Here is a 19633-nt window from a genome sequence, read left to right on the forward strand (position 1 = left end):
CCTAAATACTTGATATATACCATAGTGGATCTCTTTATCCCCAATTTCCAGGTGGCACCACATTTCTGTTAGTCCTATTATGCCAGCTTTAGTTGTTCCTAACCAGGAGTTCAAATTCAGCCTTTTTATTGACTGTAGACAGTTAAAACCCCTTGAAGACTTAGAAGTTATAGTACAAAGGGTACTAGGAAAGTTTTGCAATACAGCTTCGTTTATTTAATTTTTTCAAAGTAATTTCCTCTACATTCAATACACCTCTCCATCCTCCGAAACCAATCTTTAAACCAGTTCTGCCAAGTTTCACTAGGGAGTAAAGCACACTCGCTGTCCCAAGCCCATAGAAGGTCCTCATCACTGGAAAACCGCCTCCCTTTTAGCTTCATTTTCACATGTGGGAACAGTGCAAAGTCGCAGGGAGCAAGGTCTGGACTGTAGGGAGGGTGCTCGAGAAGTTTCAGTCCTGTCGTGGTCAAATATTTGGTGCAGGCTTTGGCGCGGTAAGCTGGAGCATTATCGTGATGGAGGTACCAGGTGTCCATTCTTGACTTTGGCCGCAGGTTCTTCATAGATCCAATGACTTTAGGCAGGCATTGTTCAGTATACCACTTAGCTGTGACTGTCTTCTGCATGTCCAAAACGACACGTTCCACAATTCCACTCGATTTGAAAAATACAGCTATCATTTTCTTCTTTACAGATCGGGATTTTCTGACAATTACGGGTGTGTCGTCATCATCAAAGACCCAAACTTTGTTTTGAGCCTTGGTCGGCAGATCGTAATAGTACAGCCAAGTCTTGTCACCTGTCACGATGTTGTTCACATACCGAGATCGTCCCTTATCAAACTTTTTTAACATCTCCCGGCACCAGGTCACACGTCGTGGCATCTGCTCTTCAGTCAGTTGATGTGGCACCCAGAGAGAACAAAGTTTCTTCACGTGCAAATGATCTTGCAGAATCGAACAAATTGCTGGTGCATTTAGGCCCAAAGTATCCTCTATCTGTTGGTAGGTCACTCGCCTGATTTCGTCAAGCATTTTCCTCACAGCAGTAACATTTTCCTCCGTAACTGACGTTCGTGGCCTTCCCGGCCTCTCAGAATCCTCCAGAGTGAAATTTCCCCTTTGGAATTCTCTATACCACCTGAATATCGTTGTACGATGTGGACAATCATCATCTAGTGCAAGAGTCATTTCTTCTAAGCACTGGTCTATGGTTAAACCACGCACGAAATTATACCGCAAAACTGTCCTTATCTCATTTCGTGACCACGATGCCATCGCAAGCACTTTACACTCTCACTACTAATGAATAACTGAGCCCATCGACTTGGCGCGGCGGCTACTATGCACGTATGAACATGTCTCAACATGCAGCAACAAGCAGCTTCCTGTGATTCATTGTTGCGTCTCATATTGCAAAACTTTCCTAGTACCCTTTGTATGTCTTAAAGTACTGTCTTATTGGACTAAATTCAAAAAATAGCAAGGGCTTAATTTTTCAGTACTCACAAGGTGAGTACTGAAAAATTAAGCCCTTGCTATTTTTGAATTTAGTCCAATAAGACAGTACTTTAAGACATACTATAACTTCTAAGTGTCCAATTATTATATTTCTTTAACGCATAAAATACGCCTAATCTGCACCGTCTATCTAATTTTCATCCTAATGCCTTTGAACTTGCCAGATAGTAAGATACGATTTTCAAAAATACTTATCAAGCATTTCATTAACAAATTACATATCACCTTTCTACAGAAATGCCTAAATCACAATGTGATTCCGAAATTTGCCCGTATATTTCCAAATAAAATTTACAAAAAATACCCACGCATTGCGCGTCAAACTTCCATCGCCATCATACGAGATGATTGTTATTTTGGTTTTTAGGAGCATTAGCAACTAAGGCCATATTGCTCCGGGAACATGCGGTGGTCATTCCCTGACCTTTCCGCATCCTCCGTATTTGGTGGTGACGGGCTCGAACCCCGTTCTAATCAAGAAGCATGTGCTACGCACTGCTGCTCCTCCCCACCTGGCTACGGAGGCGCCTTCATACGAGATGAACTATGGAAAAGATTTAATAAGAAACATCAGCTCCAACACCAGATACATTAGTTAAAATTTAAACTTAAGAGAAACATGCAACCTAATACCTGGATCGAATTCACAAACCTCAACAGTATACGTATTAACGCAGCCCTTAATGAGGTTGAACTAAGACATTCTAAAAAATGGATCACACTTACCCAGGAAACAAAAATAACGGCTCCACAAATTTCCACAGTTAACATTTCTTCTAAAACTTTCACTCCTACCGAACTCGCAAGTTTAGAGAATGGATTCAACTTTGCGATAAAAAGCCTTCAATACCCATAAAAGAAAGTATTATTGAACTTCAAACAAAACTCTAACATCACCCTGACAAATGGCGCATTTTACATCTTATATAATTTTCCCCATGCCTCCTATGGTTTTAGCAAATTAGAAACTAAATATGGCAACCACATTTACATTATTTTAATGGAAGAAAATAAACATTAAAGATTCTCACTTGTTTTTTTGTTTCCTCTTTCCAATCCTTCTCATTGTCATCTGTCCACCAACCCTGATTTAGCATATACTTTCTTAGTCTGGAAATTGGGTGGTCCTTTTGATGCCAAAATCTTACTTCATCTACTGATCTGTAAGCTGTACTGTCATCAGAAGTACTGTGATGACCTATCCTAAAATTAAGATAAATTACCTGAAGAGTGCAGTTAATTTACCTTTCAATTGAATGAAAAGATTTATTTCATTGAATATAAGATATACATGTAATTAAAATAATTCAGGCAATTTATATGATAACGGGGACAAAATATGATAAGGGGACAATCCATTAAAAACTAACTATACATGAAATCATTTAAGAATGATCAAAAGCTAATATCTGCATTGGCTCAAAACCGTACTGCCCTAGACTTTAACACAGCAGATCGATGTTTGTTTCAAACTCAAAAGTACAGAGGGGATAACATGGCCATAAAATAATGATGCTAGTAATTTTAAGCTACAATAAACAATTACCTTTGAAGCAGTCTGCTCATAGCTGTGTACTTTAGCCAATAATGCTGCTGCCACCATTAGTGACTAAAATCTAATGCAATTGATAAAAAGCATAAATGTGTCTACCTGCAGAGACATTTCTGCTTATTCACTGCATTTTCTTTAATGTCATCAATGCTGGATAATGTTTGAACTTTTTCAACTTGGAAAAGAAAGGAATTGCAGAGAACCAAATCTGGAAAATAAAGTGAATGACCAGCACAAATCAATTTACATTCTGGTTGTTAACAGCGGACTAATCCATTTCTTAAGTAAAATATTGCTAATGTGAAAAGAAGCATATCTTGCAGGTGACATATGAGGTAGTGCAATACCAAGGACAATGAACAGTGAAGGGCCTAAAAGGACGCTGAATGCACGAAGTAGCATACCTAGTTTGCTTACTGCTACATATAAAATAAGGTTATGGTCTACCTGTACAGTAATTTAATTAAAAAAACAAAAACTGATAAGGCCAAACAGCCTTGAAATGGCCACTGGGTGGTGGTATCCACTGAGAATAAGCAACAATAGTCTTCTCCACTGGTGAAGTGTTGCTTATTCGAGGTAGTGCAATATCAGGCAACTCGTGAAGGTATTCACAAACAAATAAAAACGATGCCATTTTCACCATTTTGTTGATTCACTTACATATAATAATGATGCTATTGCACTAACCATTACGTCAAGTGAATTTCCCGAAGTTGAGGCCATAGTGCTTCCAAATTATTTTGGTCTATACTATTGTATACCATCTGGCACGTATAGCTAGTTCATATTGTGAAGTTATACTTCATAACTGGGTTGTCACTTACTGCAACACCAGGGTACCTACCCACCCACAGATGAGAGGCCAAACATCCTTGAAACGGCTGTTTGGGTGGTGGTGGTGGTGGTGGTATGCACTGAGAATAAGCAATAAAAGTCTTCTCTACGAGTAAAGCAAGGTTTATTTGAGGTAGTGCAATATCAGTGCGACTAGTGAAGGTATTCACAATATGAGATGATAAAATTATGCCATTTTCACCATTTCGGTGATTCACTTATGTTAATAACAATGATGCTATTGCACTAACTATTATGTTAAGAACTAATTTAATTCTGATTAGCATCAAATTTCATTTACCCTCAAAATATTTTGAATAATATAGTCTCACAACTTAACCTAAAGTTGAATTTCATGTATATTAATATTTAATTATGGCAAAGAAAGCATCCCTAGTGATTTCTTAGGCAATTGCAGCAGTCATTCTTTAATATCTTCAAATGCTTCATTATTTAACAGAGGCATGCTTCCACTGTGTCATTTACTGTTAGTGGACCCAATTAACAAGTAAAAAAAAAAAACAAAAAAAATCTTTAATGCTACTGCTATACAGTAGCATCAAGAAAGTGTACCTAATATGCCTGTTTAACAGTGTCATGCGACTACAAGAATAATGTTCAACAATAAATACGATGTATTGCTCAAAATGGAATTATGCACATTCCATAAACAATTGACTTGTTGGAAAGACAGGAATCCAGTGTGCTACTGGGCACGACAAATTGAAATTTCCTATCATACTAAAATTATTAACCTTTAACTTGCATGACTTTTGCGACACCCTATATATGGGCGATTCTAAATTATTGTCAGGGTTTCCGTGGTCTATAATTTTCTAACCATAAACAAAAAAATAAAACTGCTTATGGAATATGAAAGGAAAGTGTAACTCAAAAAGTTTTATTACCTATAGAACCAATAATGCAAAATGCTAAACAACTTCAATGTGCACACCTTTCATGGCATGTAAGATGTCCAAGCAATATTCAATTTCCCTCCAAATGTTCTCCAGCATTTGCGGTGTAACTGTTTTGATCGCAGCAATAATTTTGAGCTTCATTTCATCGAGAGAGGTCACAGGGGTCTTGAATACAATGTCCTTCACATATCCCCCACAGGAAGAAATCAAGGGGCATAAGATCAGGTGAGCGCACAAGCCATGGAATTGGTCCACCACGCCCAGGAAAATGCATGTCAAGAAATTCTTGGACAATAACAGCCCAATGTTGTGGTGCACCATCTTGCTGGAACACCACATTTGGCTGATGACGTATCTGGACATGCTACAGCTGTATTGTATCTGTTACACCAGTTAGGGTAACAGATACAATACAGCTGTAGCATGTCCAGATAGGTCACCACTGTCACTGTTTTTCTCGCAAAGAAAAAGGGCCTCAAAACTTCCGAACATGACAAAGCACACCAGACATTGACCTTTGACCTGTCTCTTTCGAATTCTCGAATGGCGTGAGAGTTTTCTGATCCCCATATTCTGGGGTTATGATGATTTACCCTCCCTGATACGTAAAACGTTGCTTCATCACTAAATTGCCATCTTCAAAGGTAATATTCATCAGCTTCGACGTTTGACAAAATGTTTTGGGCAAATTGGAAACGGTGGGGTTTATTGTTCGGCTTTAAAGCCTGCGCAATCTGCAGTTTGTAGGCAAGGAGGTAAAGGCGGTTATGAACAACCCTCCAAACATTTGTTTGTGGTATACCTAACTGCAAAGAAGCTCTAGTTGATTTCTGTAGGCTTCGTGGATTCGATCAACGTCTTCCTTTGAAGTGCTCGGTCTTCCCACTCCTTTTCGGTACAGAACACTACCAGTCTCTTGAAATTGCTTTAACCAACGTCGGATAGCATTATCTGAAGGTGGATCTTTTCCATACTGAGTTCTATTAACGACGTTACATTGTCATAACGGACTTTGTTTCGAAAAATCAAAGTACGCACACTGCCTTCTCTTGAACAGTCGCCATTTTGAAGTAATGCCGTCAATATCTCCCAGACATCAATGTGGCAAGTACAGTGTTGCCAAAAACTTTTTGAGTTACACTTTCATATTCCGTAAGCAGTTTTATTTTGTTGTTTCTGGTTTGAAAATTATAAGCCACGGAAACCCCAACAATAATTTAGAATCACCCTGTAGATATGCAATTTGAGAATAAGATTGCAGACAACAAATTCAAGAAAGGCATTAATAACATATATTATAAATTTAAATCATATGCAGAGTACTTATAGGAAATCCTGTGTGCCCTAGCTATACAGGTCGACCATCACTAATCTGGCAATACGGTTCCACCGCTAATTCGGACATATTTTCCATGAACGTAATTTCAAATTTCCCAGGTCGGCGCACCAACCTGCCGCTACTGTTTTAGTGGTGCTGGTTGCAGCATCAGCTGTTGGCATGAACTTGTAAACACTGGCAAGCTATTCCTACTTGTTTTTCTGCATTTATTATTATAACCTGCTCACATTTAGCCCCAGCCATGGTTCCAATGCATAAAGGAAGTGCTTCTCGTGGTGGGGTGCCTCCGTAGCCAGGTGGGCAGGAGCGGCAGTACGTAGCACACGCTTCTTGATTAGACCGGGGTTCGAGCCCGTGACCACCAAATACGGAGGATGCGAAAAGGTCAGGGAATGACCACCGCATATCCCCGGAGCAATATGGCCTTAGTTGCTAATGCTCCTAAAAACCAAATAACAAACAAACAAGCTTCTCGTGGTGTAAAGCACAAACACTACATTGTCCATATCAGAAAAAGTTGAACTTCTAAAAAAACTCGACAGCGGTGTGTCTGTGAGAAGTTTAACTCTTCTTAGTTGTAAATTCCAGCAATTTCTCTCAGTTCCTCTTATTTTAGTAATTTTAGTCATTCCTTTTTAGATTTTTTTTCAACACACTTGTACAAACTTGTGGAAAAACACAACACAATATGATGGATAATACAGTGAGCTAACGAACTTGTTTTCACAAAATCTCTAACCATACCGACAAACTTACTGCAACATTTGAGACTTTATTTTATTGCAATTAGTTTTATTGCAGCACTCGTCGTGCATGCAATAAACTAATTACAAACGACCTACATATGTATGCAGTAATAGCGTCACACATGTGGCCGACGCAGCTTCTCAAGAAATAAAGTAACCTACTGGGCCACGTCAGCCACATATATTTGACACAAACTCTTTTTTTGATATTTTAAGTGACAAAACAACAACACTGACATTACAATATTTATTTTAGAATTACTAATCAAATTATTTGTGAAATATTTTTTGGCCCCTGGGGAATTTTTTTCTTAAAGTAGCTTAGCAGTCAATGTGTTAAAGGTAGGATGAGGTGGTTAGCTGTTGGGTAAACTGTATGTGCTAATCTAACTACCGGGTGATCTAGCAAACTCACTAATCCGGCACCCCACAGGTCCCAACGCTACCAGAGTAGTGACGGTCGACCTGTATTTGATTAATTTGGATAATTGATGTAAATAAATGAGTTAATGCACATAACGTGTTCTTATTATTATGATATCTATCTGAAGAAACAGGTGCCTTAGAGACAAATAACCTAGGAAATATCATGAAATACAGTAATATCCCTGACTCTTCTGTGAACTACTTTGACACTAGGGTAGTTTACTGCAATGGCTGTCCTGGAGTATAAACATAAAACTTAGATTTAAATTTTTTTAAATTCTAAGAAGAATTTTAAAACTTTTAGCCATTTATACAAAATGATTTTAACTTACCTGTATGTCATTGCTTCAATTAGGACAGGTTTACATTCATCTACTACCATTTGCCTAGCTGCCTTCGTAACATTGTACACTGCTAACACATCATTACCATCAACTCTAACTGAAGGAATACCATAAGCTGGACCTCGGGCAGCTAAAAATAAATGCTATGTTAAAAACCATACAGATTAATCGCATTTTAATGTTGCTTTACATATTGCAAACGAAGAAATCATAAATTGCAGTCTGGTGAACAGTATTTAGTAACTTAAAGAAACTTACTCCTTGCTTATACTTACAAATTAGAATATCTGTATAACATGCAAGGACTGCATACTGTATGTAATATGGAGGTGAATAACATAGGAAGTAATGTAATACTGCAGGCAAAGAATAATCACAACTTCTCGATAAGCATGTAATTTCTTGGACTTCACATTTAGAAATCTTTTAATATATATTCAAAACTTTTGATCTCTTTCAGAAAGTTCCAAGAGAAGAAAAGACTTTACATTAATTATATGAAATATTTATCAAACATTATCAGCCACTGAACAAAATAAATTCACCAAAGTGAAAGAAGAGTAGTGCTATGGATCATAAAGTATGTATTAGTAATGGTCATATGGTGCAAGGAATCCTAAGGCTGATGCTGTACCAGCCAAAAAAAGAAAGAGAAAGAATAAAATAATATTAATAAAAAATTAAATAAAATAAATAATAAATGAAAAGAAAATAGACACCCTATGTGTTTCCCTCCTCCCATAGGTAACTATCCAAAAGAAAGTCTCTCTCGTTCACAAAAAAGCGGAAATTATTTGTGAGTTAGAAAGTGGTGCAAAAAATGTTGAAGTGTGTAAAAAGTTTTATTTGTCTTCTTCAAGTGTATCGACATTGTGGAAGACTAAAGTTACAAATGTTGATGAAACATTGTTTCAATGGTCACCACACAAAGAATTGCTGGATTTTCAATAGATGGTCCGATCTTGAAGGCACAAGTGGAAAAATTTGCTAAACAATTTGGATGTGACGATTTTGTGGGTAACAATGGTTGGCTGGATCGATTTAAAAACCGACATAACATCGTTTATGCAAAAATTAGTGGAGAATCTCGATCTGCAGATCCAATAATGGCAAATGAATGGTTAGACAGTGTTTGAGCAGAAATTAGGAAAGATTTCAATGACGAAGACATCTACAATGCCAATGAAACAGGACTTTTTTATAATTTGACAGCTGACAATACATTTAAATTCAAAGGGGGAGAAAAAAAATCAAAGGCTCGCTTGACAGTGCTCGTATGCATAAACATGACAGGAACTGATAAAAAAAAAAAACAACAACAAAAAAAAAAAAACTGTTTATTATTGGAAAATCGTTAAAACCTCGGTGTTTAAAAATTATAAGGAAACTTCCCGTGGATTACGCTGCAAACAAGAATGCTTGGATGACTTCAGATATTTTTTGGCAATATGTAAATGATTGGAATAAGGAGCAATTCAAAAATAAAAAAAATATTTTATTGTTAGCTGATAACTCTCCTGCATATCCCCAGATTCAAAGTTTGTCCGACAAATAAATTGTGCTTAATATTAAGTGCACTGTAGTTTATACAAGCATACTAATACAAATAATATGTAGGTATATACTTATATTATTTTTCTCTCTCTAATTTCTTTTGTTTTTTGAATCTTTTTATCAAGTTATTGAGAATTTAAAAAAAATAGGAGGTTGATTTAACTCATCACTGATATAACATTCATTGTCTAATGGCCCCAGGGGTTTCCCCATCTCCGTTATCACTGATATAGTGAGAAAGGTTATAACGAGGAAATTTTGTTGGTCCCTTGATGCTTGTTATAAGCAAGTTTGACTGTATCTACCCATTTAATAGAGGCCATGTAGCACCTTAAGCCCTAGTAATTTCCTTTCCTGAAATTATAACCCATTCCTTTGCCTTTAACTACTGCTACCTCTCTCTCTCTTCATCGTCCACCCTAGAAATGAAATGAAAGACTATGAAAGGTTTATTTAATGGGTCTGGTAACATGTTACTTTTCAACATAGTCCTCTTTGGAGTCAATAGGCTTTATGCTACTTTTGCTGAAATGCACTGATTCTAGCTATGAAGGAAGTTTTCTCTTGGACTTCCAGGAATGTGCCCACTGCAGCAATGTCACTGTCAATAAGAAAATGGATGCCAGCCAGGCATCCATTTTCTTATTTTTGAATACAAATGTGACTATGGAGACAACAAAAAAATGGCAATGTTGCTTATATTTCAGGAAACCCCTAAGTATGTTGTTATTAAATCAGAAGGTGTGGAGTCATACGCAGCTAAGGAATTGAATGATTTTGTAAACTGCAAAGAGTGAAACTTGGAATGTTGTGAAGAATGTAAACAAGAGCTTGAGTGATCAACGACTCAGTAAAATGAGGACTTAAACTGATGGAGGAATACAATATCCTAAACAAAAATGAGGAACAAAAGCAATTTGTGCTCCAGGTAGTGAAGAATTTTATTTGTTGTTTCCCTGTATGCAAAATACATTTAACAAGGAAATTGTAAATAACAGCCTACCCTTGATTATGGATTTTTTTTAAATAAGACCTTATAACTATACTACTAACTCCTAAAATTTACTAGGACACATTTTCAAATATCTTTCAATAAAATCAAGTTTCAAAAATATATTATTACCAAATTAAAGATATGAATAATTAATATTAATCAATATGAGAAAAAAAAGTTATATTTAAAAATAAGATTTAGAAATTCCCTTATGTAGAATGCTGGAATTCTGTTCTAGTTTAGTTATTAGCACTATCTTTTACTATAAAGCATTATTTTATAAAATTGCTTGAGGTTCCAGGATTAGTTCAGTGATTAGTTTGTCTAATCAGTAAATTTCCTTCCTTATCTCGCATTTTTTTTTTTTTTTTTTTTACTTAAATCAATCTCTCATTGATTATTTATGTATATGACTTGGTTAAATTACTTGTATGTATAACACTTGGTTAAATTTTTCTGCAAAGTGAATCAAAAGGAGGGAGAACCAACATTTGAATTTGATCATGTATACCTGAAGTAATAAAAACACGTACAAAATTCTTTTATACATTACACTACCAATTCAACTGTTGTCACTGTATTTAAAATATCATGATTTACAATCTCCATTAGTCATTTTTGCAAAAGGATCAATTGTTTAATTCCATATTTAAACATTAACTCATTAAATTCTAATTAATATTATACTCAATTTGGTTGAGACTTGTTGTATGATATATGATTTGCCTTATATACAAACTTGAGGCCAATATTGTGAACAAACATATTCAAGAATATATTATTTATGGAAATACACATGTACACTTTACAGATTTAATTGCAATTAACTGTTTTTATTTGCTAATGGTTTAATATACAGTGCATAATCCCTTTTTTGGCATGAGTTAATGTCATATTATTCATGGAAGCTCTTGTAGCATTCTTTTTCCCATAAATTAATTAAAAAAAAAGTCACTAATAAAATTTAAAAAAAAACAAAAAAACTACAAATATCAATAAAACAACATCCCCCACATGGACTCACTCTATTATATATCATTATTACATATTCAATTTGTAGCACCAATGAAAGATGATCACAATAAAACTTTTTTCTTGATAAAAATTTACTTTGAAAATTAACTTTGAAAATAAAATATTACTTGGAAAAATACAGTTTTAATTCCAAACTTTCTTAATTTAAAGGTACAGTACAGAACATAAATATAATGAATTGAAAACCACTGTTTTGGTATCTGAGGCTGATGGTATCATAAAGACAGCATCACAGGAGTATGGGTATTTATAATTATCCATTTACTTAATGTTAATCAATTAATTATTAATCTTATTAACCAAATTAATAACTAATGTAAAATTATTTAAAGAATTAACTAATGTTAACTAATTCAAAACTAAACCTTAACCTTAACAAATAAGAAATGTGTAATCAAATTAACGAGTAATTTGATTACACCATAATTTACAAGTTCTGCTGTCTTTACAGTCACTGAAGAAGTGGTAGATATTCCCATACATATCACGAAATGTATGGGAATAATCTGTAATTCTTTAAGAAATTAAAGGCAGATTACACCCCACACAGGTTTAACTCATTATTTCACCAATTTCCAAAATTTGGTTTGTTAATGCTATTATGACAGCTACAATTATATCTTAACAATTATACAGTTATATAACAATTATATAGTTCAACAATTATATCTTTTATTGCTTGTCTCTACATCTATACACCTATTAATATATACATACCAATTCCATCTCCTTTATACTGTTCATGGGTTGGTGTTGATATTGCATAGCCATTATTTCTACTGTAAGGAAAAAAATTATATTGCATTTTTAGTCAAAGTCACATGCAAATACAATGGATTCAATTATGCAGGATAATATAATTTTAGGGAAATTTTAGATAAATCAAAAGCACTGAAACAAAAAGAAGCTTATAGAGTAGGTATTTTTTAAGATAAGTTTTTTTCTTCTTTTTTATTGTTTAGAAGGGATGAAAATAAACACTAGCAAATAGGAAACACAATGAATGCAGTTCAAAATTATTACACTGTAATAAAACAGCTTGCAGGATTTTGCAGACTGTATTATGGTTAAACAAAGTAAATAATCCATCCATGGATAATCAACAGTCAACTGTGCAACAATTCAAGAATCAACAAAATCTTATAATTCTATTTATGCAAGGCTTCAGCAAAAACAGCTCTTTTATTTTATACTTTTTACTAAAATAAAATTTTAGTTAATCATCATATACAGACTAAAATGAACTAATATATGCATACATATACAATAAAAGCTTTGTTATGTGGCATCTGTATGGATGAGGGTGATTTAATTAGGGTGCCTACACTATACAATGAAAAGCTATAATGTGAAGTAAATTTCTTAGTCACACCAATGTGTAAACTATACTAGTTTACACATTTAGCCATTATAACACTTTATTAGTATTATGATGGCTAAATGATGCAAGAAATCAGACTTTCTGCATCTGCCAAAGAAAAATTATATTTTTAATAACAAAACTAACGCTACAGTCATGAGAGTAAAACTGCTTGCTAACGGTTTACTTGACCACCCAAAAGTATTATAATCCTATCACTTTCATTCTCAATGTCTCTTTAAATGTTTCGGATATCATAATACTTAAATAAATATAAATGCTCAAAGCATAATATATTATGAGTTTAAAATACACTATAAAATATCAGTGTAAAAACACCATAGTGAACTCATAATGAAAAACTACATAAGTAGCGTAAAGGCATTGATTTAATTGTATCTCATTGTGACTACCTTCACAATGAGTTACCGTATATTTTACTACCTCGAATAAGTAACACTTTACTAATAGAGAAGACTATTGTTACTTATTCTCAGTGGGCACCACCACCACCTAGACAACACTGTTTCAAGGCTTGTTGGCCTATCCTCGGTGGGTGGGCAGGTACTCTGGTGTTGCAATCATGCCAACCCAGTTGAGAAGTTATACTACTTATGTAGTTTTTCATTATAAGTTCACTATGGTGTATTTACACCGATATTTTATAGTGTATTTTAAACTCATAATATATTATGTTTGAGTATATATATTTATTTAAGTGTTATCTTGCACACCTTTTGGCATCTTTCATATTGTGGAAATAACTTCACAACTGGGTTAGCATGATTGCAAACAAGCTACCTGCCCTCCCACTGAGGATAGGCCAACAAGCCTTGAAATGGTGCCATCTATGTGGTGGTGCCCACTGAGAATAAGTAACAATAGTCTTCTCTATTAGTGAAACATTACTTATAGTAATGCTTCACTAATAGAGAAGCGTTACTATATTGTGTTAATAATATATTGCGGTAGTGCAATATAGGGGGTAACTCATTGTGAAGGTAATATGAGATACAATTAAATTGATGCCTTTATGCTACTTATGTAGTTTTTCATTATGAGTTCACTATGGTGTATTTAACTGATATTTTACAGATATAATATATCAATACCAATTTTTTTAGGTTTCTATTCTTTTTCGTTAATTCATAAGACACAGAAGTTGGCTTCAACTAAATAGTTTTGCTACTCACCAAAAGAAAATTATAGGACAGCTGAGGGTAGCCGCAAAATTCATAGCAGCATGAGAATCTCCTTCACTGGAAGCTCCTTCTCCAAAGTAGCATATAATGCATAATCCATTCTGTTGTCTCTTAAATGCATATGCTGCACCAACAGCTTGCAAAGGAAGTAAAAAAATAAATAATAAATAAGGATATATATATATAAAAAAGTCCATATATGCATGTGTATTAAAAGTCATCATAATATGCTTTTAGAAATTTTCCATGTTTACTAACTAATCACTGAAAGTTCTTTACATGCAGCAAAAAATGTGCAAAAGGAAGTCTCAATATATAACAATGCTATAACACTGATAATGTAATATGTATGAGATTATATTTAATGGTATAATATTTAAGCATTATATGCATCAAAAAATACATCTAATATTTTTCTACCATTTAAAATTATTAAAAAACTTTAGTGACTGTGAATTGTGAAAATGGCAAGATCAACGACTTTAACACTTTTAATCAGGAGCTGCTGCTCTAAGTGATTAAGCAACAGCTGATAGACCTTGAAAATCAATCTGCACAGAGTTTTTTTCAAGCAACTCCAACTAATATATTCAGGATGATTATAACATGTCCTCTAGTCTTCTTATATTGATCTATTAATATCTCCAAATGAGATATTAACAGTTCTTTACAGGAAGGCTAGAGGGCAGTAACCAAATGCATGTTGAATTTTAGAGACTACTGATACTGGAAAGTATGCAGTACACTAAAAAGGCCATAGCAGTAAGATAAGTCCATAATAAATAATAAACTGCCGTGGACTGCAACTAAAACTAAAGTCCATGACTTTAGTTGCAGGTCAGAGGAAATCTTTATTTAAAGTAAAAACTGTATACAAATAAAAAAAAAGATGAAGGGTAAAATCATGTAAAAGAAAAAGAAAAAAACACCATGGAGGCCTTTCGAGTATTATCCCTACCCTTCGCAACCAAAACTTTAAGGGTAGAGGCAGTAATATATGAAGGCGATATTCCAGGGATACATGACAGGAGGGTCATACATGTCAACAGAAAGCATTGGAGGAAAGCAAGACAAGAAAAAAAAATTTTTCCCTCCCATTTTGACAGTCTGCTTATGTTAATGCACCAGTGGATTATGATTTAGTTAGATAATTAAGAGCAGCACAGAGTAGCTACAAACATTTGTACCCAACTTTTAGAAATAAAAAAATGGAAGATTTTTAATTGAGATCCAGAACTAGCCAGAACGATGTTCTGGTACTGTCTGAACAGAATTATTACACTTTACAGATTAATGATGAGCAATTAATATATTTTATATGCTGAAGCTGATAAATTACAATCTTTATAATATTGCATTTTAATGCAAATAACATTATATAATGCAATACATTGTATTTTAAAAGTTCTGAGACAGTATTTAAATTCTATACAGTGGGACCAACTGATGATGTTACCAACAGCAAACTCAAAATGGGAAGCATTCAAGGAACTAATCTTGGAGGCTACCAGGCTTTACATACCAACTAAGAAATATTGTTCAAGGTTTAGGCCTAAATGGTTGTCAGATGAACTAATGAGACATGTGGCAGAGAAGAAAAATGCATGGGATACATACAAATTAATGGGTGACATGGAAGCCTATGATAGATATAAGTTGGTCTGTAACCAAGTCACAAAGGAGATTAGGCAGGCAAAGGCAGACTATGAAAAATCCTTGGCAAAGGATGCAAAGAAAAACAGAACAGAGTTCTTTACATACTTGAACTCGAAAAGGAAAGGGATGAATCAGATTGGTCCACTGGATATTGATGGTTCAACAGTTGAGGATCCTGCTCAGGTGGCTAACAATCTAAATGAGTATTTTGCATCTACATTCACGCATGAGGAGTTATTCAGGAAGGAGAATGATGTAGGTAAAGTAAACATTGGCAGTGAGCTGGATGATTTTGTAATAACTGAGAGGAAAGTGGAGGAGAGATTGTTGAGGATAAACATAAAAAAGGCACCTGGGGTGGATGGGATCTATCCAGTTATATTAAAGGAGCAGCAAAGGAAGTATGCAAACCCCTAGCCATAATTATGAGAGCTTCTTTGGACTCAGGGGAGGTACCCATAGACTGGAGATGTGCAAATGTAACCCCAATTCACAAAGGAGGATCAAAGGCTGACACAAGTAATTATAGACCTGTTAGTTTAACTTCTGTTCCAGGTAAATTAATGGAGGCACTGGTTAAAGAAGCACTGCAGGATCATCTAGACAAGAATTCAGTTATAGCTCAGACGCAGCATGGTTTTGTTAAGGGCAGGTCTTGCCTGACCAATTTGATTGGATACTATGATGTAGTCACAAAAGAACTGGATGCAGGGAATAACTTTGATATTATATATTTGGATCTTAGAAAGGCTTTTGATACTGTTGCACATGGAAGACTGCTGCACAAATTGGAGCAGTGTGGCATTGGAGGCAAATTGCTGCTATGGATAAGGGGATGGTTGAGTGGCAGAAGACAGAGAGTGGTAATCAATGGACACTGCTCAACGTGGACTAATGTTATTAGTGGAGTTCCTCAAGGTTCAGTGTTGGGTCCGTTGTTGTTTTCGGTGTTTATGAATGATATTGATGATGGGATATCAAGTTTAATGTCCAAGTTTGCAGATGATACAAAGGTTGGCAGGGTCGTTAAGGACAATACTGACGCTATGCTGCTGCAACAGGATCTGGAAAGGTTGAACAGATGGGCTGAGAGGTGGCAAATGAGGTTTAACATCGACAAATGTAAAGTGCTGCATATGGGAAACAGTAACCCCAGAGCAACGTATCAACTCTGCGGTACTACACTGACAGTGGTGGAGAATGAAAAGGACCTGGGGGTAATTGTGCAGGCAGATATGAAGTTCTCTGAGCAGTGCAGACGAGCTGCAAGAGTAGCTCATGGTGTCTTGTCAATAATATACAGGAATTTTTCTAGCAGGGATAAGGAGGTGATTATTCCCTTGTATAAGGCAATGGTAAGGCCACATCTTGAGTACTGTATACAGGTCTGGAGGCCTCATTTCAAGAAGGATGTAGAGCTGCTGGAACGGGTACAGAGAAGGGCAACAAGATTAGTAAATGGAACAAAGGGTTGCTCTTACGAAGAAAGGCTTAAGTTTTGCAAATTACAGAGTTTGGAGACTAGGCACCGGCGAGGTGATCTGATAGAGGTGTATAAGGCTTTGAATGGTTTGAGCATGCTCAATGCCAATGGGATTCTTCATCTTTCTCAGAATAATCACCTCAGAGGGCATAAATTCAAATTGAGGAAGGACGGATGTCGGATAGATGTGCGGAAATTTGCCTTTGGCCAGCGGGTGGTTGGTTGGTGGAACCGACTTCCATCACTTGTTGTTGAAGTTGATAGCCTAAATAAATTTAAAGCTCAACTGGACAGGTATTTCGAACGAACGGAGGGGTGAAATGGGAGTGGGTTTTTTTTTTTTTTTTTTGGCTGATGCTGAATAAGCTTGCTTTCTTGCATCATATGCCTCTGCTAATGCTAATACAAAAAATAATGATTTGGTTGAAGTTTACTATGGTACAACAAGCCAATTTATGCAAAATGATTACCACAGCAGTTAAATTCAAAGCAAACTAACTTTTTTTTTATATAAACAAATTCTCTTAAAAAACAAAACACTTACCTATACTCAACCTTCTTTAAAAACAAACTATTACAATACCTGAATTGCATACAGGTATGGAGGTCTCATTTTAGGACGGACATGGAGCTGCTGCAACAAGTACTGAGAAGGAAAACGAGATTGGTGAGTGGAAAAAAGGGGTTCTCTTACCAAGAAAGATTTCAGTTCTACAAATTGCAGGCAGCATTTGGAGACTAGGCACCTAAGAGGTGACCTGATTGAGCAAGGTAAATGCTGATGGGATCCTTCCTTTTGCTCTCTTTCTCTCTCTCTCTCTCTCTCTCTCTCTCTCTCTCTCTCTCTCTCTCTCTCTCTCTCTCTCACACACACACACACACACACACACACACACACACACACACACACACGAGGGGGCACAAATTCAAATTGAGGAAGGACAGTTGCAGAACAGATGTGTGAACGTTTGCCTTTAGCCAACGGGTAGTTGATTGTTGGAACAAACTACCATCTGTTGTTGTGGAAGTTGATAGTTTAAATAAATTCAAGGAAGAACTAGACAAACTATTGGAGGGAATGAATAGGTGAAATGGGAGGCGCCATTTTTTTTTTTTTTGGGCTAATGCTGTATAAGCTTGCTTTCTTGCATCATTTGCCACTGCTAATGCTAAAACCCGATAACCAACAACAACAATGGTGCAATAAATCCTACCTAAATCACCAATACCATTAAAAAAAGTATTGAAATTAAGACAACAAAAATTAAATCTTTATTATAAAAATCAGATATGCAAACATACCTGTCAAAATATAAAATATACAATGTCCAGACACATTTTTAAACCCAATGTCGTAAAGACATACTGGATGTGGTTGCTGTACTCAGGCTAAACATGAAACAGCCACCTAGCATTGACCTTTAAGTGTATATCATTAAATTCAATTGGCCCAAAATTGAAAAAAAAAAAAAAATAATAATAAAATAAATAATAATAATAAATAACATCTACGTATATGAAATATGTGAACTTAACTGAACACTGGAAGAAAACTAAATTTAATAGAAGACCATCTGATTATCAGAAAACTCCTGATTAAATTAGAAGAGTTGGCAGATATAAATATTTTGTTGCTTGACAGTCTGCTTAACAATATGTTCTTATTTATACTCTGACATGACGAGCAGAGGCACTAGCACGGTCAGCAGAGTTTACAATAAATCATAAATACAATCATTAGTTGTATTCAGCAGTCTCGCAGGATTGAACTGTGGTCAAGAGCACGAGTGCAGTAGCACACGCTCTTTGAGTGGACCAGGGTTCAAGCCAGTAACTGCTAAATACAATTAACATTTGTATTGATTGATTTATTGTAAACTCCACTGACCTGGTGGTCGTGCTGGAGTATAAACAAGAACATTTTTTTTTTTTTTTTTAATTTTGGGTTTATATACAAACATTTGATAACGTTGCACAACTTACCCTGTGGCATTTGTGTGGCTAGAGGGGATGAAATGGTTGCAAAATTTAAAGCCTTGGTACCATAATGTACAGGCATTTGTCTTCCTTTCCCTAAGTCATCTGAATTTCCATAACACTGATTCATGAACTGGTCCAAAGTAAATCCTCTCCACATTAAGACACCTACATGCAAAATAGCAGGAGTTGCAAATACATTAGATGATGATTTATAGTCTGAGTTGTCCCATAAAAAAAAAAAAAAAGAAAGAAAGAAAGAAAGAAAAAAGAAAAAAATGTAGACTTAAAATTTAAGGTTAAATTTAAGTTAAAGCTGCTTAAGTAACATGATGACTAGGGGTTCCAAACTATTTTTTTTTTAAATATGAGTACTCGCCTTTAAAAAATCTAATAATAAAATAATATGCAAGAAATTTTTTTGTAATAATTTTTTTTTATTTTTCCAATATACGATTTCATATCATAACAAGCTTTATTATGGTGTACTAAAATATGATGGCACATTCATAAAGTAAACAGAGTAAATACCACCATATATCATATTTTAGGAATCACTATTCCAAGTTAATGAAATTTTAAGTACTGTAGAAATAATTGGAATAATGGAGTCCTTCCAAAAAGATTTCAGATTATCATACTCTTCAAATCTGTTATAACCTATCTTAAGGGTATAAGAGATTTT

The 19633-nt window shown here is 35.1% G+C and overlaps 1 protein-coding gene across 1 annotated transcript in view; it reads right to left on the reverse strand.

Annotated features, from left to right (window-relative positions):
* The window catches only part of BckdhA (Branched chain keto acid dehydrogenase E1 subunit alpha), a 38538-nt gene that overhangs the window by 2047 nt on the left and 16858 nt on the right, over window positions 1-19633 (reverse strand). Inside the window, exons 4-8 of the mRNA XM_090376429.1 lie at window positions 18955-19116; window positions 13824-13968; window positions 11988-12049; window positions 7676-7817; window positions 2555-2726 (exon numbers count right to left, since the gene is read on the reverse strand). Of these exons, the coding sequence (XP_090232555.1) occupies window positions 2555-2726; window positions 7676-7817; window positions 11988-12049; window positions 13824-13968; window positions 18955-19116 (683 nt within the window). The remainder of the gene's footprint in view (window positions 1-2554; window positions 2727-7675; window positions 7818-11987; window positions 12050-13823; window positions 13969-18954; window positions 19117-19633) is intronic.

Source organism: Mastigoproctus giganteus, chromosome 6 (genome assembly GCF_048544385.1).
Source record: "Mastigoproctus giganteus isolate SK-2022 chromosome 6, ASM4854438v1, whole genome shotgun sequence".
NCBI lineage: Eukaryota > Metazoa > Arthropoda > Arachnida > Uropygi > Thelyphonidae > Mastigoproctus > Mastigoproctus giganteus.